The sequence below is a fragment of the Corythoichthys intestinalis genome, chromosome 17 (genome assembly GCF_030265065.1).
Source record: "Corythoichthys intestinalis isolate RoL2023-P3 chromosome 17, ASM3026506v1, whole genome shotgun sequence".
Lineage (NCBI taxonomy): Eukaryota > Metazoa > Chordata > Actinopteri > Syngnathiformes > Syngnathidae > Corythoichthys > Corythoichthys intestinalis.
In genome coordinates this window covers 40,346,166-40,368,426 of record NC_080411.1, presented here as the reverse complement: position 1 = coordinate 40,368,426, position 22,261 = coordinate 40,346,166, and the positions used below count along the sequence as shown (strand labels likewise).

Below are 22,261 nucleotides of genomic sequence, written 5' to 3'. Positions count from 1 at the left end.
GGCTTTAGATAACGTTCGATAATCTTGCAATGTTACGAAAAAATGTAGCAAAATGCCTCAGTGGCGCCCCCTTGAATTTTTCAAAAAGGCGTTTCCTATTAGGTTTTTTTAACAGAGAGTGATGAAATTTGGGGAGTCGATACCTTGTGCAAAACTGCTCCAAAAAGTCTCTTGCACCCGTATTCCAAACCCAACAGGAAGCCGGAAATTTTGGATCAAATGTGAAATTTTATCGATTTACATTTGAGACCTTGTCGCTGAAGAAAATAGTTGGATCGTCTTCAAAATTGGTCAGACTATTCAGGAGACATATGAGATCTTAAGTTTTCAAAATGGTGAGTTTTCACTCAAGGGTCTGACCTGGGCGTGGTCCCAAAGTCGGCCATTTTTGGGCAAAATACCAAATTCAGAAAATGATTAAAAACTCCGTGATACAACGTTCAATCTTTTTCATTTCTAGCATGTATATGAGATATCCCAGCCTGAACACGACTGCATTGAAATATTACCCATTAGGCCTGGCGCCCCCTAGTGGGAACAGGAAATGGCCTTCTTTACGAGACAGGCTCCTCCTCCAAGGGAAAAAAATCTATTGACCTCAAACCTGTTTCAGGGGAGCCTCAAGACATGTGTTCAGGTCCCTGATGAAAAATATTGAGGTTTCGTTGAAGCGGAGAGGTCCAAACTGGAAGTGAAAATGACCGTCAACAATTTGTCTCGCCAAAAATTTTGAACAGTCATAACTCGGCAGATATGCAACATATCTGCGCCAAACTTTCCGTGTTTGTTGAGAGTCATACCCTGAAGGGTCTTGTAGGGGTCATTTGCATCAACTCTACAGTGCCAACTAGTGGCGACAGAAAGAAGTTTTAAAAAAGGCCTTTCCTATTGGGTTTTTTCAACATAGAGCAAGGAAATTTGGGGAGTAGATACCTTATGCAAAACTGCTCCAAAAAGTCTCTTGCACACACATTCCAAATCCTACAGGAAATCGGTTATTTTGGATTGAATGTGAACTTTTTATCGATTTACAGTGTGCACATTTTACACCTTGGCACCTAGGGAATTAGTTTGATCATTCTCAAAATTGGTGAGACTGTTCATGAGGCATATGAAATCTTAAGTTATAAAAATGGTGTGTTTTCATTCACGGGCCTGACCTGGGCAGGGCGCCAAATTCTTCCGTTTTTTCGCCAAAACACCGAATTCGGAAAATGACTGATAACTCCCTCATACAACGTTCAATCTATTTTAAATCTGGCATGTGTGTGAGGTATACCAGCCTGAGCAGGACTGGATTGAAAATTTACCATTTGTGCCTGGCGCCTCCTAGTGGGAACAGGAAATGCCCTTTTTTACGGGACACACTCCTCCTCTAAAGGGAAAAAATCAATCTACTTCAAACCTGCATAAGGGAAACCTTAAGACCTGTCTTCAGGTGCCTGATGAAAAATATTGAAGTTTCGTTGAAGCGGAGGGGTCCAAACAGGAAAGTGAAAATGACTGTCAACAATTTTTCTCTCCAAAAACTTTGAACAGTCATAACTCGGCAGATATACAAGATATCTGCGCCAAACTTCCCGTGCTTGTTGAGAGTCATACCCTGAAGGGCCTTGTAGGGGTCATTTGCATCAACCCTACAGCGCCAACTAGTGGCGATAGAAAGTCACTCGTTTTTCCAAAACATGTCCAGTTCTTTTCATGTTGGTCATTGTAGTTTCAAGACCTATTAAAATACTTTTTTACGGCCCATGTCCACGTGTCTCTGTCTGTTGCCGTGACGACCCTTTGTTCGCCATTTAAAGGAAATATTTTTTTTCAGAGACTCAGGGAGCTTATAGAGCCACAATAGTTGGCACACTTGGTCGAATTGGCCCAGTTAGAAGATTAATTTTGGTTTTGAATAAGGGCTTGGCTGCACAGCTCAGTAGTGGCTCCTTTTTTGTAGTACTCTCTCCAATAGGGGTTTTTATCTCTTGGGTGTGGGAATGTAAATAGGCGACTTTCGAGCATGTTAGGTTCTAATGAGATGATTAGAGAGGAGGATCTGCCACCACCCTGACCTGCACACAGTCCGAGTTGCGTGACGTCCGAGTTGCGCTAGATTGCGAGGGCCCGTTCAGTCCTGCTTGCAGGCCTAGTTATTATTATTATTATTCTTCTTTTTTCAGGGCAAATGAAAATGGCCAATTTGGAGGCCTGAACATGCACGAAAAGTCACCAAAATTTGCACATACGTGCGGCTTTGCGTAAATTTCGATAATCTTGTGTCGTTTTGAAAAAATGTCAAAAAATGGCTCAGTGGCGCCCCCTTTACCCTTAAAATTTTCAAAAAGGCCTCTCCTCTCAGGTTTTCAACGTAGAGCAATGAAATTTGGGGAGTAGATACCTTATGCCTAACTGTTCAAAAAAGCCTCTTGCACCCATATTCCAAATCCAACAGGAAATCGGATATTTTGGATCAAATGTGAAATTTTTATCGGTTCACAGTTGGAGTTTACATTTGGAGGCCTGAACATGCACGAAAACTCACCAAAATTTGCACATACATGCAACTTTACGTAAATTTTGATAATCTACAAAAAAATTTAACAAAATGGCTCAGTGGCGCCCCCTTGAAATTTTCAAAAAGGCCTTTCCTATTAGGTTTTTTCAACGTAGAACGATGAAATTTGGCGAGTCGATACATTGTGCAAAACTGCTCCAAAAAGTCTCTTGCACCCATATTCCAAACCCAACAGGAAGCCGGAAATTTTGGATCAAATGTGAAATTTTATCGATTTACATTTGAGACCTTGTCGCTGAAGAAAATAGTTGGATCGTCTTCAAAATTGGTCAGACTATTCAGGAGACATATGAGATCTTAAGTTTTGAAAATGGTGAGTTTTCACTCAAGGGTCTGACCTGGGCGTGGTCCCAAAGTCGGCCATTTTTGGGCAAAATACCAAATTCAGAAAATGATTAAAAACTCCGTGATACAACGTTCAATCTTTTTCATTTCTAGCATGTATATGAGATATCCCAGCCTGAACACGACTGCATTGAAATATTACCCATTAGGCCTGGCGCCCCCTAGTGGGAACAGGAAATGGCCTTCTTTACGAGACAGGCTCCTCCTCCAAGGGAAAAAAATCTATTGACCTCAAACCTGTTTCAGGGGAGCCTCAAGACATGTGTTCAGGTCCCTGATGAAAAATATTGAGGTTTCGTTGAAGCGGAGAGGTCCAAACTGGAAGTGAAAATGACCGTCAACAATTTGTCTCGCCAAAAATTTTGAACAGTCATAACTCGGCAGATATGCAACATATCTGCGCCAAACTTTCCGTGTTTGTTGAGAGTCATACCCTGAAGGTTCTTGTAGGGGTCATTTGCATCAACTCTACAGTGCCAACTAGTGGCGACAGAAAGAAGTTTTAAAAAAGGCCTTTCCTATTGGGTTTTTTCAACATAGAGCAAGGAAATTTGGGGAGTAGATACATTATGCAAAACTGCTCCAAAAAGTCTCTTGCACCCATATTCCAAATCCAACAGGAAATCGGGTATTTTGGATCGAATGTGAAATTTTCATGGGTTCACAGTAAGAGTTTACATTTGGAGGCTTGAATATGCATAAAAACTCACCAAAATTTGCACATACATGCGGCTTTGGATAACGTTCGATAATCTTGCAACGTTACGAAACAATTTAACAAAATGGCTCAGTGGCGCCCCCTTGAAATTTTCAAAAAGGCCTCTCCATTTAGGTTTTTCTAACATAGAGTGATGAAATTTGGAGAGTCAAAACTTTGTGCAAAACTGCTCCAAAAAGTCTCTTGCACACACATTCCAAATCCTACAGGAAATCGGGTATTTTGGATTGAATGTGAACTTTTTATCGATTTACAGTGTGCACATTTTACACCTTGGCACCTAGGGAATTAGTTTGAGCATTCTCAAAATTGGTGAGACTGTTCATGAGGCATATGAAATCTTAAGTTATAAAAATGGTGTGTTTTCATTCACGGGCCTGACCTGGGCGGGGCGCCAAATTCTTCCATTTTTCGCCAAAACACCGAATTCGGAAAATGACTGATAACTCCCTCATACAACCTTCAATCTATTTTAAATCTGGCATGTGTGTGAGGTATAACAGCCTGAGCAGGACTGGATTGAAAATTTACCATTTGTGCCTGGCGCCTCCTAGTGGGAACAGGAAATGCCCTTTTTTACGGGACACACTCCTCCTCTAAAGGGAAAAAATCAATCTACCTCAAACCTGCATAAGGGAAACCTTAAGACCTGTCTTCAGGTGCCTGATGAAAAATATTGAAGTTTCGTTGAAGCGGAGGGGTCCAAACAGGAAAGTGAAAATGACTGTCAACAATTTTTCTCTCCAAAAACTTTGAACAGTCATAACTCGGAAGATATACAAGATATCTGCGCCAAACTTCCCGTGCTTGTTGAGAGTCATACCCTGAAGGGCCTTGTAGGGGTCATTTGCATCAACCCTACAGCGCCAACTAGTGGCGATAGAAAGTCACTCGTTTTTCCAAAACATGTCCAGTTCTTTTCATGTTGGTCATTGTAGTTTCAAGACCTATTAAAATACTTTTTTACGGCCCATGTCCACGTGTCTCTGTCTGTTGCCGTGACGACCCTTTGTTCGCCATTTAAAGGAAATATATTTTTTTCAGAGACTCAGGGAGCTTATAGAGCCACAATAGTTGGCACACTTGGTCGAATTGGCCCAGTTAGAAGATTAATTTGGTTTTGAATAAGGGCTTGGCTGCACAGCTCAGTAGTGGCTCCTTTTTTGTAGTACTCTCTCCAATAGGGGTTTTTATCTCTTGGGTGTGGGAATGTAAAGAGGCGACTTTCGAGCTTGTTAGGTTCTAATGAGATGATTAGAGAGGAGGATCTGCCACCACCCTGACCTGCACACAGTCCGAGTTGCGTGACGTCCGAGTTGCGCTAGATTGCGAGGGCCCGTTCAGTCCTGCTTGCAGGCCTAGTTATTAGGGCCCGAGCACTAAGCGTGCGAAGGCCCTATTGTTTTGCAAAGGATTATTTTTTTTTTTATTTTTTTTTTTTTTTTTTTTTTTCAGGGCAAATGAAAACGGCCAATTTGGAGGCCTGAACATGCACGAAAAGTCACCAAAATTTGCACATACGTCCGGAAAATTGTAAATTTCGATAATTTTGCAACGTTGCAAAAAAATATAACAAAATGGCTCAGTGGCGCCCCCTTGAAATTTTAAAATTGGCCTATAACATTAGGGTCTGTCAGCGTAGAGCAATGAAATTTGGGGGGTCTATACCTTGTCCAAAACCGCTCCAAAAAAGCATTTACACGCATATTCCAAACCCAACAGGAAATCGGTTATTTTGGATCAAATATGAAATTTTTATCGATTTACAGGGTGCACATTTGAGACCTTTTCGCCGAGGGAGTTAGTTGGATCATCTTCAAAATTGGTGAGACTGTTCAGGAGACATATGAAATCTTAAGTTTTGAAAATGGTGCGTTTTCATTCACGGGTCTGACCTGGGCGTGGTGCCAAAGTCGACCATTTTTTCGGCAAAATGACAAATTCAGTAAATGACTTATAGTTCCTTGACACAACGTTCAATCTTTTTCATATTTGGCATGTATGTGTGGTATCCCACCCTTAACACGAGTGCATTGAAATATTACCCATTAGGTCTAGCGCCCCCTAGTGAGAACAGGAAATGCCTTTTTTTACGAGACAGGTTCCTCCTCCAAGGGAAAAAAATCTGTTGACCTCAAACCTGCATCAGGGGAGCCTTAAGACCTGTGTTCAGGTGCCTGATGAAAAATATTGAGGTTTCGTTGAGGCGGAGGGGTCCAAACAGGAAAGTGAAAATGAACGTCAACAATTTGTCACGCAAAAAACTTTGAACAGTCATAACTCGGCAGATATACAACATATCTGCGCCAAACTTCCCGTGTTTGTTGAGAGTCATACCCTGAAGGTTCTTGTAGGGGTCATTTGCATCAACTCTACAGTGCCAACTAGTGGCGACAGAAAGAAGTTTTAAAAAAGGCCTTTCCTATTGGGTTTTTTCAACATAGAGCAAGGAAATTTGGGGAGTAGATACCTTATGCAAAACTGATCCAAAAAGTCTCTTGCACCCATATTCCAAATCCAACAGGAAATCGGGTATTTTGGATCGAATGTGAAATTTTCATGGGTTCACAGTAGGAGTTTACATTTGGAGGCTTGAATATGCACAAAAACTTGTACAAATTTGCACATACATGCGGCTTTAGATAACGTTCGATAATCTTGCAATGTTACGAAAAAATGTAGCAAAATGCCTCAGTGGCGCCCCCTTGAATTTTTCAAAAAGGCGTTTCCTATTAGGTTTTTTTAACAGAGAGTGATGAAATTTGGGGAGTCGATACCTTGTGCAAAACTGCTCCAAAAAGTCTCTTGCACCCGTATTCCAAATCCAACAGGAAATCGGGTATTTTGGATCGAATGTGAAATTTTTATCGGTTCACAGTAGGAGTTTACATTTGGAGGCTTGAACATGCACGAAAACTCACAAAAATTTGGACATACATGTGGCTTTGCATAACGTTCAATAATCTTGCAACGTTACGAAAACATGTAACAAAATGGCTCAGTGGCGCCCCCTTGAAATTTTCAAAAAGGCCTCTCCATTTAGGTTTTTTCAACGTAGAGGGATGAAATTCGGAGAGTCGATACCTTGTACAAAACTGCTCCAAAAAGTCTCTTGCATGCATATTCCAAACCCAACAGGAAATCGGGTATTTTGGATTGAATGTGAAATTTTTATCGATTTACAGTGTGCACATTTTACACCTTGGCACCTAGGGAATTAGTTTGATCATTCTCAAAATTGGCGAGACTGTTCATGAGGCATATGAAATCTTAAGTTATCAAAATGGTGTGTTTTCATTCACGGGCCTGACCTGGGCGGGGTGCCAAAGTCGGCCATTTTTTCGGCAAAATGACAAATTCAGTAAATGACTAATAGTTCCTTCACACAACGTTCCATCTTTTTCATATCTGGCATGTATGTGCGACATCCCACCCTTAACACGAGTGCATTGAAATATTACCCATTAGGCCTAGCGCCCCCTAGTGAGAACAGGAAATGCCTTTTTTTACGAGACAGGTTCCTCCTCCAAGGAAAAAAAATCTGTTGACCTCAAACCTGCATAAGGGAAGGCTTAAGACCTGTCTTCAGGTGCCTGATGAAAAATATTGAAGTTTCGTTGAAGCGGAGGGGTCCAAACAGGAAAGTGAAAATGACTGTCAACAATTTTTCTCTCCAAAAACTTTGAACAGTCATAACTCGGCAGATATACAACATATCTGCGCCAAACTTCCCGTGCTTGTTGAGAGTCATACCCTGAAGGGCCTTGTAGAGATCATTTGCATCAACCCTACAGCGCCAACTAGTGGCAATAGAAAGTCACTCGTTTTTCCAATACATGTCCAGTTCTTTTCAGGTTGGTCATTGTAATTTGAAGACCTATTGTAATACTTATTTACAGCCCATGTCCACGTGTCTCTGTCTGTTGCCGTGACGACCCTTTATTCGCCATTTAAAGGAAATATTTTTTTTCAAAGACTCAGGCAGCTTATATAGCCACAATATTTGGCACACTTCGTCGAATTGGCCCAGTTAGAAGATTAATTTTGGTTTTGAATAAGGGCTTGGCTGCACAGCTCAGTAGTGGCTCCTTTTTTGTAGTACTCTCTCCAATAGGGGTTTTTATCTCTTGGGTGTGGGAATGTAAATAGGCGACTTTCGAGCATGTTATGTTCTAATGAGATGATTAGAGAGGAGCATCTGCCAACACCCTGACCTGCACACAGTCCGAGTTGCGTGACGTCCGAGTTGCGCTAGATTGCGAGGGCCCGTTCAGTCCTGCTTGCAGGCCTAGTTATTCTTCTTTCTTCATGGCAAATGAAAATGGCCAATTTGGAGGCCTGAACATGCACGAAAAGTCACCAAAATTTGCACATACGTGCAGATTCGCGTAAAATTTGATAATCTTGCGTCGTTTTGAAAAAATTTCAAAAAATGGCTCAGTGGCGCCCCCTTGACCCTTAAAATTTTCAAAAAGGCCTCTCCTCTCAGGTTTTCAACGTAGAGCAATGAAATTTGGGGAGTAGATACCTTATGCCTAACTGTTCAAAAAAGCCTCTTGCACCCATATTCCAAATCCGACAGGAAATCGGATATTTTGGATCAAATGTGAAATTTTTTCGGTTCACAGTTGGAGTTTACGTTTGGAGGCCTGAACATGCACGAAAACTCACCAAAATTTGCACATACATGCAACTTTGCGTAAATTTTGATAATCTACAAAAAAAATTAACAAAATCGCTCAGTGGCGCCCCCTTGAAATTTTCAAAAAGGCCTTTCCTATTAGGTTTTTTCAACGTAGAATGATGAAATTTGGTGAGTCGATACATTGCGTAAAACTGCTCCAAAAAGTCTCTTGCACCTATATTCCAAATCCAACAGGAAGTCGGAAATTTTGGATCAAATGCGAAATTTTATCGATTTACATTTGAGACCTTGTCGCTGAAGAAAATAGTTGGATCGTCTTCAAAATTGGTCAGACTATACAGGAGACCTATGAGATCTTAAGTTTTCAAAATGGTGAGTTTTCATCCAAGGGTCTGGCCTGGGCGTAGTCCCAAAGTTGGCCATTTTTGGGCAAAACACCAAATTCAGAAAATGATTAAAAACTCCGTGATACAACGTTCAATCTTTTTCATTTCTAGCAAGTATATGAGATATCCCAGCCTGAACACGACTGCATTTAAATTTTACCCATTAGGCTTGGCGCCCCCTAGTGGGAACAGGAAATGGCCTTCTTTACGAGACAGGCTCCTCCTCCAAGGGAAAAAAATCTATTGACCTCAAACCTGTTTCAGGGGAGCCTCAAGACATGTGTTCAGGTGCCTAATGAAAAATATTGAGGTTTTGTAGAAGCGGAGAGGTACAAACTGGAAGTGAAAATGACCGTCAACAATTTGTCTCGCCAAAAACTTTGAACAGTCATAACTCGGCAGATATACAACATATCTGCGCCAAACTTCCCGTGTTTGTTGAGAGTCATACCCTGAAGGTTCGTGTAGGGGTCATTTGCATCAACTCTACAGTGCCAACTAGTGGCGACAGAAAGAAGTTTTAAAAAAGGCCTTTCCTATTGGGTTTTTCCAACATAGAGTGAGGAAATTTGGGGAGTTGATACCTTGTGCAAAACTGCTCCAAAAAGTCTCTTGCACCCATTTTCCAAATCCAACAGGAAATCGGGTATTTTGGATCAAATGTGAAATTTTTATCGGTTCACAGTAGGAGTTTACATTTGGAGGCTTGAACATGCACGAAAACTCACAAAAATTTCGACATACATGCGGCTTTGCATAACGTTCAATAATCTTGCAACGTTACGAAAAAATGTAACAAAATGGCTCAGTGGCGCCCCCTTGAAATTTTCAAAAAGGCCTCTCCATTTAGGTTTTTTCAACGTAGATGGATGAAATTCGGAGAGTCAATACCTTGTACAAAACTGCTCCAAAAAGTCTCTTGCATGCGTATTCCAAACCCAACAGGAAATCGGGTATTTTGGATTGAATGTGAATTTTTTATCGATTTACAGTGTGCACATTTTACACCTTGGCACCTAGGGAATTAGTTTGATCATTCTCAAAATTGGCGAGACTGTTCATGAGGCATATGAAATCTTAAGTTATCAAAATGGTGTGTTTTCATTCACGGGCCTGACCTGGGCGGGGTGCCAAAGTCGGCCATTTTTTCGCCAAAACACCGAATTCGGAAAATGACTGATAACTCCCTCATACAACGTTCAATCTATTTTAAATCTGCCATGTGTGTGAGGTATACCAGCCTGAGCACGACTGGATTGAAAATTTACCATTTGTGCCTGGCGCCTCCTAGTGGGAACAGGAAATGCCCTTTTTTACGGTGACACACTCCTCCTCCAAGGGAAAAAATTAATCGACCTCAAACCTGCATAAGGGAAGCCTTAAGACCTGTCTTCAGGTGCCTGATGAAAAATATTGAAGTTTCGTTGAAGCGGAGGGGTCCAAACAGGAAAGTGAAAATGACTGTCAATAATTTTTCTCTCCAAAAATTTTGAACAGTCATAACTCGGCAGATATACAACATATCTGCGGCAAACTTCCCGTGCTTGTTGAGAGTCATACCCTGAAGGGCCTTGTAGGGGTCATTTGCATCAAACCTACAGCGCCAACTAGTGGCAATAGAAAGTCACTCGTTTTTCCAATACATGTCCAGTTCTTTTCAGGTTGGTCATTGTAGTTTCAAGACCTATTAAAATACTTTTTTACGGCCCATGTCCACGTGTCTCTGTCTGTTGCCGTGACGACCCTTTGTTCGCCATTTAAAGGAAATATTTTTTTTCAGAGACTCAGGCAGCTTATAGAGCCACAGTATTTGGCACACTTGGTCGAATTGGCCGAGTTAGAAGATTAATTTTGGGTTTTGAATAAGGGCTTGGCTGCACAGCTCAGTAGTGGCTCCTTTTTTGTAGTACTCTCTCCAATAGGGGTTTTTATCTCTTGGGTGTGGGAATGTAAATAGGCGACTTTCGAGCATGTTAGGTTCTAATGAGATAATTAGAGAGGAGGATCTGCCACCAGTCTGACCTGCACACAGTCCGAGTTGCGTGACGTCCGAGTTGCGCTAGATTGCGAGGGCCCGTTCAGTCCTGCTTGCAGGCCTAGTTATTTATTGATTTTGGTGGATATACTGCCCTCTACTGGCAACAGTGAATATGACATAACTCATCTAACATGGCTGAATCCAGCTGCTCCCTGTTGTGTTTAAGCCAATATGTTTGTATATGCATTTGTTATTTAGTGTAGACGTATAGTTAGCAATCTTTTGTGGGAATACAGTGTATCACAAAAGTGAGTACACTCCTCGCATTTCTGCAGGTATTGAAGTATATCTTTTCATGGGACAACACCGACAAAATGACACTTTGACACAATGCAAAGTAGTCTGTGTGCAGCTTATCTAATAGAGTTAATTCATTTTCCCCTCAAAATAACTCAAAATATAGCAATAAATATCTAAACCCCTGGCAACAAAAGTGAGGACACGCCATAGAAACTACGTACATCCCTAAATGTCCAAATTGAGTACTGCTTGTCATTTCCCTTGTCATGTTTTGGAGTGACACTGATGGTTTGGTAAACTTATTAGCATGTTCTTTATGCTATAGTTATTTGAAAAAACTCTTAATAGCTATGTTACGTTAACATACCCGCCATGTTCGCAGTTCGTTGTTCATGCATCATGTAACATTATCATACTGTACACTTATTCAGCATGCTGTTCTCTATTGTATTTTTATTTTAAATTGCCTTTCAAGATGAAATTTCTGTTCAATGTGTTGGATTATATCATGTAAATTTCCCCCAAAAATGTGACCTATACTCCGGTGTGACTTATATATGTTTTTTTCCTCTTCATTGGGCATTTTATGGCTGGTGTGACTTATACTCAGGTGCGACTTATAGTCCGAAAAATATGGTACTTAAATGTCTGCAGAAGTGCGAGGGGTGTACTCACTTTTGTGATACACTGTATGTGTTTGAATGATGTGTTAAAAGCTTTAAAAAAAATAAAAATAAAAAAAAAAACTTTTAGGATTTTAAAGCATTTAGCTTTACTTTGACTTTTGCTATTCAAGTTTTGTTTTACTAAGATCGGCATTTAGTTCTTTTTTTTTTTTTTTAGTACCATTTGAGGCTAAGCTCAGGTATTGTCATGTATTTGTAAATGCATTTATTTGCCTTGTGAAATGAAAATGCAATCGTACATCGTTTGAAGAAACACTCAGGTATTTTGTTTTGTGTTCGCATTTAATGCTTTTTTGAAAGTGCAATCTTTGCAAGTCAAAATAAATGTTATTGCAAGCATAAATACTTTTTTCTTTGTTTTTACATCTCCAAAAATGCATTCTGTAACGCATTAAATGTTTGTAATCTGATTACTCGATTATTCGAACTAACTAATCAATAGATAAATCGATTACCTAAATAATCAATAAATGCAGCGTTTACATACAAGTATGATATACAGTTTAGCATTAAGGGAGTTCAAATTCCACTCACAAATTCCCAAACTCTCAATTCAAATGGATTTTAAAACAAGCACCAAACAGTTTTGGTTTAAAAAAAAAAAAAAATCTCCAAATAAAAAATAAATCTGTCATTGTCATATCTTTTGCTTATTTTAAAAGACACAGATTACTTACTGTCACCTTCATTTGTTTATGAATTGGATTTTAAAGTACAGTAGGCTTAATCTTTAATAGATGTCATTATTATCTACTTACCTTTTTAAGATCTCTTGGCACTTTGGAAATATGGCTTGTCCTCCCCCAGCTGACTATAGTGCGGCCTGACATCTTTATAAAAGACAGAACTTGGCGAGAGGGAAGTTATGAGGAGGTACACCGGGTTCCTCTTTATCATCAATGACGCTTCAAATGGATATTACCGCAACATCATTCTCCACTGAAAGTTCCTGTGAAGAGATGACGAATCACAGAGCGTTGAATAGTCTCAGTGCAGTACAATATTTTTAAAGTTCGGTCAAACAGTTCTTCACCCTATACAGAGAACTTGTGCAGAGCTTTCAATCCAGGGTAAAGCTTTTTGCGTTCTGAGGGTCCCTCAATGTTTGTGTGAGTCTTGAATCCTTCACAAAAATCCTTGATCCCAGTTAAGAAGGATTGGCAGGGGAAAAAAAATCTTGCTTACCCAATCTCCCTGTTTTATAACAGAGGAGAATGTTTGGACAACATATTCATGCATCATCAAAGAGACTAAAACATACGCAATGAGTATATAATGAATTGCCCTGAAAAAATAAAAGGTGTGCATTCATATTCTTGGAAAATTCTCTGCTGGCCAAAAGTATTGGCACCCCTGCAGTTCTGTCAGTTAATGCTCAATTTCTCACAGAAAATGATTGCAATTACAAATGCTTAAGGAGTAATATCTTAATTTATTTTGCCTGCAATGAAAAAACACAAAAGAGAATGAAAAAAAAAAAAAAAAAAATCATTATCATTTTACACAAAACTCGCAAAATGGGCCGAACAAGAGGATTGGCACCCTCAGCCTAATACTTGGTAACACAACCTTTAGACAAAATAAATGCGAACAACCACTTCTGATATCCATCAATGAGTTTCTTACAATGCTCTGCTGGAATTTTAGACCATTCTTCTTTGGCCAACTGCTCGAGGTCTCAGAGATTTGAAGGGTGCCTTCGCCAAACTGCCATTTTCAGATCACTCCACAGGTGTACTATGGGATTCAGGTCTGGACGCATTCCATTGAATTTTTTCCCCATTCTCTTTTGTGTTTTTTTCATTGCAAGCAAAATAAATGAAGATATTACTACCAAAGCATTTGTAATTGCAATCATTTTCTGTGAGAAATTGAGCATTATCTAATAGAATTGCTAGGGTGCCAATACGTTTGGCCAGCAGTGTATATACTGTACATAAATTTATGTATTCTGTGTTGTATATTTGACTCCATTTAGCATAGGTGGAGTTTGACTTTTGGGGCAGGGGGGGCACAACATATTGATGACCCCGAAACGCAGTGTCAGCAATAAAATTAAACTTTATAGAATATTTATAATAATAATTGACAATGAGTGTTTTTTTGTTTCCCATCATTCTTGAGGGGAATTCTAAATCAGGCTGCTTAGGCAATACTTTTTGCCAAGCTCGTCATCCATTCAATATGGTACACCGGCCGGTGTCGTGCCAATGTAGTTACACCAGTCAAAAATTGTATCCCCTAGGCGGAGCCATATGGAGGTAGATTTGTGTCTTTATTATTCAATCAAAAATAAAAGTAGCTTCAGTTAAAAAAAAGTTGCTTCAATCAAAAAAAAAAAAAAAAAAAAAAGTGTTTGAATGCAAAAATAAATTTAAAACAAAAAACTAAAAAAAAAAAAAAAATGCATGTGAAAGCTATTTTTCTTTGATTTTGGGGGGGGGGGGGATTGAAGTCAAGTTTTTTTTTTTTTAATTGAAGTAATGTTGATTTGTGTTTGGGCCACATTTTGGCTAGGTCATTTTTGCCTTTATTATTCAATTAAAAAATAAATTGCTTCCAAAAAAAAATCAAAAAGAAAAATCAATTAAAAAAAAACAAAAACAATTTCTATCATGGAAAAAGTTTTTGAATGCGAAAAAATATTTGAGATTGAAAATTTTGCATTTGAACTCTTAATTTTCATTGAAAAAATTTTTTTGATTGAAGTAATCCTTTTTTTGTTTGGGCCATATTATGGGTAGGACATTTGTGTTCAATCAAAAAAAAAAAAAATATATATATATATATATATATATATATATATGTATGTATATTCAATCAGAGAAAAAAATCATTTGAAAAATAAAATTGCCCTCCCCTATTTTTTTTTTTTTTTTTTTTGAAAATTATATACAAAGCAAATGTTCGAAAAATAATTTTGACCCATTATAAAAAAAATTTTTAAAAAATTGCTAATTTCATTTATTTTTGTTGCAGTTTTATTGCTTTACAACTTTGCCGATGTGAATGGTGAAAAGCAGAGCCATGTAGAAAGAGAGTTGTGGCACTCCCACAGGGTTTCATTGTGTGATTTTACTTCTGGGTAATGGAGCATCGAATAGTTCCAAACATTGCTTCAATGAGGGCAGACCCCATTCATTTTAATGGCTGGCTGTCAAGTATATTTGGAGTTGATTAAAGAAACGACCCGTTTTGAATTTTCTACTGTCTATATTATCATAGGCGCTTTATGTATATGTTGAGCTTGTGTATGTACATGGCGTAATTATATATATCTATATATCTATATATATATATTTATGAAAATATATTTACACTATATATTTAGAGTTGTGTAATATTTACACTATATTTTAGAGATGCGTATAGATTGAATACTGATGTCAACAAATAATAGACACAAAATTATAAAAACCTTGCTGAGGACAGCTGCTGGTAATTGCTGATGGTGATTGCTGGCTGTGACTGCTGGCTGTAACCACTGAGCCCCATTTTAAACAACAAAAAGCAAAACAAGCTTTTCAATTTCATGTTTTGATGGCCTACCATTGCCATCCATTTCTTTTTCTGCTACTCTTGGTCTTCGGAGAAACCATACATTCGATAGCCCTTTTCGGACCGATTGGTGCATCCAAATGCTGCACAGCAAACCATAACAGCCCACTGATCTATAAAATGTTAGGTGTAGACAGGGAACCATGGCACCAATTTCACCAATTGTTAAAAAAAAAAAAAAAAAAAAAAAAAAAAAGATTTTCTTTATTAAAGGGTAATAAGTTATTATTGTTATATATATTTTTTTTTTCTGCACCCCCCTTAGCAGAGAATGGTTTGACCCAGCTCTGGCGCACTCAAGGCTAGACCGCGTACGTGCCCTGAAGCAGGAAATTAAAATCTGTCATTGTTAGAAACTCTAAATATGGCGAGTCGTCATAAATCGGGTGCGCAGCAAATAAAAGAAAAACAAAAAAAGAGATGAAGATCATAGAGGTCAACGAGAAAAAATGATGAAGTTTTTAAAATGGGGACAAGAAGCCAGAGAATTAGGGCTCGAGTTGGCTGGGGACGGTGATGTCAGTAAGTGAACAACAGCCGCCAACACTGAACGTTTACATTCAGGATCACCGTGACCAAAGCCCGATTCGAGTCTGTCACCGGCCGCTTGTAGCCAATTGAGCTGCGGTATGACAAGACATGCTGGGATATATGTTATATAAATTAATCCGTGGGGAGCAGGTAAGCGAGGCTGAACAGACTCGGGTCCGGTGGCTGGTTTTATCTTGGGATAACAATCTAGCCGTGCTCTCCATTGAGTGTGAGCTTGCTCAAAAACTGGATTTCACTGATGTTATAAATGACTTTGCTGTAAAAAAATCTATGCGTATCACTGTTTTAGGGCTTGATAACCCCAGGGATCTGGAGGGGGCAGGCAAAGGATGTTTAGTTATACTGTTTTGTTGCTTAGCAGGCAGGCATAGAACTCTCAGTTGTATTGTATTGTAGCGTACATGTGACAATAGATGGAAATTGTTTGTTTATATTGTGTCACATCACATTACGGTCTGTTAAATTTAACTGTCCATCTCAAATGAAATAATTTGAAAATTTACACTGTCATTGCTTGCCAAGTGTTAAAAGTACTGCGTATGTTGACCTGACAATCCGGTGGCAAGGTTGGGGTGGGGTGGGAGGGCCCTATAAGGGTCTCCTGTCCCCGGGCCCCTGCAAGTCTGTTGACAGCCCTGTTTGTGGATCCACCTTCCGAGTGGTACCCGTAACTTTACATAATTGATGAATTCATACACGAGTGTTCTGCTAACAAGCGCTCAAAACAGACAGTAGTAAGTAGCAAACCCCACCACCTTTTTTTTTCTTTTTGTGTGTGTTCAATGTATTCATTCAGATTTAGCATTGAAAAGAGATACAAACAACACGTTTTTTCACTTTTTTTCCAGTGTATGAATAAAAAAAAAAAAAAAAACTTTATTTATAAAGTATGTACAGTATATTTTGATACATGGTTTTTAAGCACTTCAAATGTAAAAATTATGATTAGTTTTAAACATGTTACTGTTCCACCAAACTATTTTTAAGCAAGAACAAAGTAGAAAAATGCTTGTCTTTATTAAATGCTTCATTGAGTGAGTCCACTCAAATCCGCTCAAGCTGCTCACTTACACACAATGAGTTGCCACAGCAACTGTTTAACAACTTAAACGATGGTTGATGCACGCGGCGCGTTGAAGTTTTGGCTTCCAAGCGTCTCCGGCAAGATCAAACCTTAACGTCTGTCAATCAATGTTAACTTTAATAAGCCACTCCAGTGCGCTGCCTGACCAAGAAAAGTGGCAGGAGCAAGAGTGAGAGACCACGTGATCGGATGGGGACAGCTCTATAAAATACTGCATTTATTTATTTATTAATTGAAAAAAAAAAATCCGCGATTGACTGAGGGCGCGAAGTTTCAAGCGCTAAGTAGCTAGGGATCACTGTATTGTATCTACACCAGCTTTGTGCCTACTTCCACCAGAACAATAAATCTATATATATGTATAATAAAAAGGTCAATTTATAAATACTCACTGGCATGGTTTACATATTTTATTTCCTTGTAACGAGTCCCTATTCTTTTACTGTTGTATATTTTACCATATATTTTCAACAGTAAACGGTTCCTAACAGAATAATAAAAATCTTTAGTTGAATGATGACAATGGGAGTATGTCAGACTCTCAATGTGAAACATTAAAACTGTTCAGACCATCCGAGCACTTAGACTTCCATTCTCCGTGTCAAACAGCTGAACAGGACATGTTTATTTACAAAAAAAAAAAAAATAGAAGAAAATAGTTCTTTATTTTTTAATATTTTGGTGGGACAATTACTTTACAGAACTTATAAAGCGCCACTGTAAGAAGCATAAATATCAAAATACAACTCTTAACAACAGCTAATTAATTAACAGCTGTTAATGTACAGATGACCTTACCAATCAGGTGACATTTATTTTGAGTACTGATTCAGGAGGTGGTTTAGCAAACAAACCTGTTTCATAAGAGTCATTAGTTTTTTTCCCCTTGAGTGGGCCAATTAGTAACAGGGTGATTATTGTTTGAACAGACTAGCGACACATTACATGAATGGGCTGAACTAGGTGAACAATGCGTATCAGGTTTCCTCTGTAGGTTTAAAGTATTGCTTTATCTGATTAGTGAAACAAATGCGGGGATATGTTCCAAAAATAAAAAGTTCTTACTCTGGTACATTACATCTTACACAATCAAATCAAGGCCCTTCCATTATATAATCCTCTTCCACTCATTTTGTAAAACTAGTGATACAATGTTAGGTGCGTAAATTGTGTTGTTTACCTTGAAAGCTTTTTCTATGCCTCACATTCTCCCAAAAATGACTCTGAAAGGACAGCAACATTATATTTCCATCTTGTTTTATTTATTTATTTATTTATTTTAAACCTGTCCTGTTCAGCTGCTTTGACACAGCGAATGGGAATCTGAGTGTCCTTATGGTCTGAACAGTTTTAATGTATCACATGGGAGTTTCGTTTATTAGGAGAAAGCAAACATTGAACAGCCACACTACCTATGAGTATAATGGTGCTATCGTTAGCTAATTGTATTTTCCGTGGACACCGTGGGGGGGTGAAGAGAAAGAGGAATTGGGGGGGGGGGGGGGGGTGAGTAAAAAGAGATGTGATTAGGACCGTACACAAATCAGCAATGTGAGGTGTAGAACCAGTCATATGTGAATCAGTTTTACATGTGGATATGTTGACATCCTATTCAATGGTGCCTGTTCGCTAATCCTGGCACCGACATTCTTTCTACTTGAGTGTGTCTGATTGCATGAATCCCATCAGACATGTCCTTCGGACTGGAAATTCTGTGCGGAGCCTACCCTTAATGTATCACGTGGAAGCTTCGTTTATTAGGAGAAAGCAAACATTGAACGCCTACACTACCTATGAATATAGTGGTGCTATCGTTAGCTAATTTTGTGATGGGATTGTGTGGGGAGGGTAGTGCAGTGTATGTATGTGTAAAATATGCCATATTTTTCGGTAAATTATATATATATATTCTGTAAAATAATTTGTTGGAATGGAAAGATAAGACACAAGATGGATATATACATTCAACATACGGTACATAAGGACTGTAGTGGGCATTTCACTCTACTGTCATTTAAATCTGTCTATGCTGTCCTCACTCCGAAGCGTCTACTTTTTCCAAAGCTAGACAGCTAGTGAACGACGCCTTAATAATCAGACTTCTTCCTTTTTCATCTGATTTATTAATAAAATGGCCTCAAACCACTGTCCTCTTTAGACCGTAGTGAAACTACAAAAAAAAAGTACACAAGCATTGCATTAGCAACAACGTTAGCTTAGCACGCTATACAGGTTCACTAAACATAAACAAAAAGTGTCTCATACAAAAAAATATAACATTTCGCTTACTAACATATATGTACATTCTTTACAACAACCATACTTACGGACAAATCTTGTCCAAGGATCATATAAGCACAACATTACAACGTAGGCGTCAGCCCGAGACGTCGTGCAGCCATATTGAACTGGCAAGAAAGCAATAAACCATGTCGCAAATGTGATTAATTAAAAAAATTAATTACCGCGCGTTAACGCGATAATTTTGACAGCCCTAATGTGTATATATATATATATATATATATATATATATATATATATATATATATATATATATATATATATTAAATGCATGGGCAGAATGACCTGCTCATGCATTGCCTCAAACAGATTACAATGACGCACTTGAGAGCTAAGAGGCAGAGAAAGGTGTCCTGTTGTGTGCTTTTTCTTAACATAGTGCACAAAGTGCCACACGCTGGTGCTTTGTTTCTTTATTAGCACATTCAGCTTCAACATTAACACAGTTTACGGCTCTCGGCAGGCCGTAACTCTAACTCACTCCTGCATCATGTGAGTAAACAACATTGGCACCACGTGCATTTAAAGGTGCCCCGGATAATTCTATATCAGAATATTACAAAAGGCGAGTGGACACAGGGGTTCATTGGACCGCACCGTTCATTGGCATAGTATCATTTAGTGAAAGCACAACAAAGACAATATCGCTCAAAAAAATGTTCACAAAAAGAAAAGCGCATCAATCTGTGTTAATGAGGCCCTATTCTCACACAGTTAAAAACCAGTGCAAAGAGAACTGGCATCCCCAATCTGAATAGCTATGCAACATACACATAAAACTTACTGAGACTTTGGTCTAACTCTATTTAAACATTTCGTTTATTTCAACAAATACACTGGATGGCAAAATTTATTCACAATATACAAACTATCAGAGGTCAAGTACGTTGTGAAGCCAGCACTCAAATGACGTGAATTACGAAGGATGGACCAGCAAACAGAAAACTACGGCGCCAGTCGAGGGACAAAACACACTATTTGGCTTGATTTCTAAGTTAATTTAAAACTCGCCTTTGACACCTTGTGGTGTATTTAATGTATCTAGTTTATTTTTTGATTGAAAATTTTAAACATTTTATTAAAACGAAAACATTAACAGGGGTTTTAATATAATAGTTTAACTTGTACTAACGTTTATCTTTTAAGAACTACTTTCTTGTGGATCCCTTTAACAGAAAGAATGTTAATAATGTTAAAGCCATCTTGTGGATTTATTGTTATAATACACAAATACAGTATTTATGTACATCATGTTGAACGTATATATCCGTCTTATGGCTTATCTTTCCATTTCAACAATAATTTACGGAAAAATATGGCATAATTTAGAGTTGGTTTGAAGTGCTATTGCTATGATATATATAGATTTTTGGGATAATATAAATGTACATATACATATACATATACATATACATATATATATATATATATATATATATATATATATATATATATATATATATATATATATAAATATATATATATACTGTGTGTGTGTATATGTATATGTATATATATTTCTTTAAATCTAAGCTTTCAAAAGGTCGATGAATCGATGATTGAACAATAACAGTGTCAAGATACGCAGTGTATATAAATGTATACACTGTATATATATATATATATATATATATATATATATATATATATATATATATATACAAATATATATATATATGTATGTATATATATACAAATATATATATATATGTATGTATTTGTGTGTGTACGTATATTTGCATAAGCTTACGATATTTGTTTGTCTGCTGCTTTGGCAGAGTGCCACTCTTTTTTCTGGCACATTATTAATACACACACACACAAAAAATGCTTTTAATGATCGTCCAAGCTATACATTTCTATATCGCTTGTTAAGATACACTTCAAATTCCACCCACAATGCACTGTAATATAAAGATAGATCCTATCAAGTGTTTTATGATTTTCTATGAAATTCTCATACGAACACTTAAAATAACATGTATACACATGTCTAGGAAATATGATTAATGCTCAGTAAATGTGTGCATTGAACTTTTTTTTGTCCTCAAATGTTTTGTTAGGCAAATATTGTATCGGAATGCTAATAACCGACTCTCAATACTATAGGCAGGGGGAAGGGCAGTGCTGTTTATTTCCTCTTGCTGCACCTAATTATTAAACTACCTTCCGTTTGGGTGACAGCCAATGATGTTCATACGCAACGGAAAATCCAACGGCAGTTGTGAGTCAAAATTATTTTCAAGGTATCGCCACACCACTGAAAATACAGTAAGTAGAAGCATAGACTTCATAACTCATAACTTCATAATGAAGTCTATGGTAAAAGATTGAATGTTGTCTTACCTAAAAAGGGATCGCATATTGAAGAACCTCACATCAGGTCAGATGGTACAAAAACTGTCACAGGCTGACTGTGGTGAGAAGAGAAATACTGAAACTACTTCCTCACCACTTCTTCCCTTGCTCTCCTTTTGTCTTTCTCCACCTACCTGTTTAACTTCTTTTGTCAGGCAAGACTAGATGTCAGTTGAAGGCCAGAGATTTCACAGCATTCCCATAAACTCTGGAATATTTTTCCATCCATTTTCTGTAGTTGTATCCTTTTCTGTCATTAAAAAACCACACTGGGTTAAACAATTGAGAGAGACAACCTTTCGCACTCACACTTCTTCAGTCGTTAATTATCCCAGCAAACATGTTTTTTGGAATGTGGGAGGAACCATTCTAGATCCTGGGTTTCAATTTCATTGCTATTCAGGGGCCACACAAAGGTTAACAGAGCTCTTGTGGTTAAATCACAGCATAATTTGGTGTTTTCCCTCTTTGTTTTATCACAAAGCCAAACAAAAATATTAGGTGCATTTTTCTATTACAAAACAAGAACAATCTCGAATTTTGTGAAAATGTGTAGTTTGCTTCCGGAAAGATTTATATTTTCAACATTTTCCCTATATGTACAGAGATCCCTCGCCAATTCGCGCTTCAAAATTTGCGGTTTCAGTTATCCGTGGGTTTTTGTGGTACTCCGACAGTATGGTCACTCACTGCAATTATCAATACGCCTTCCATTTTCTGAGTAGTTCGAAATGTTTGGACTTATGTTCACCGGATGTGGCGGCAGGTTTCCGGCTCTGGGGCA

The 22,261-nt window shown here is 38.1% G+C and overlaps 1 protein-coding gene across 3 annotated transcripts in view; it reads right to left on the bottom strand.

The window, feature by feature from the left end:
• pip5k1ba (phosphatidylinositol-4-phosphate 5-kinase, type I, beta a) overlaps window positions 1–21,526 on the bottom strand; it is a 49,518-nt gene extending 27,992 nt beyond the window's left edge. Inside the window, exons 1-2 of one of the 3 annotated variants that reach the window (XM_057818973.1) lie at window positions 21,466–21,526; window positions 12,383–12,573 (exon numbers count right to left, since the gene is read on the bottom strand). In XM_057818973.1, the coding sequence (XP_057674956.1) occupies window positions 12,383–12,454 (72 nt within the window). In that variant the 5' untranslated portion in view covers window positions 12,455–12,573; window positions 21,466–21,526. Of the gene's footprint in view, window positions 1–12,382; window positions 12,715–21,465 lie in introns of those variants that run through there. The other 2 variants (XM_057818974.1, XM_057818972.1) reach the window with 2 other exon arrangements.
• Window positions 21,527–22,261: the final 735 nt, after the last annotated feature.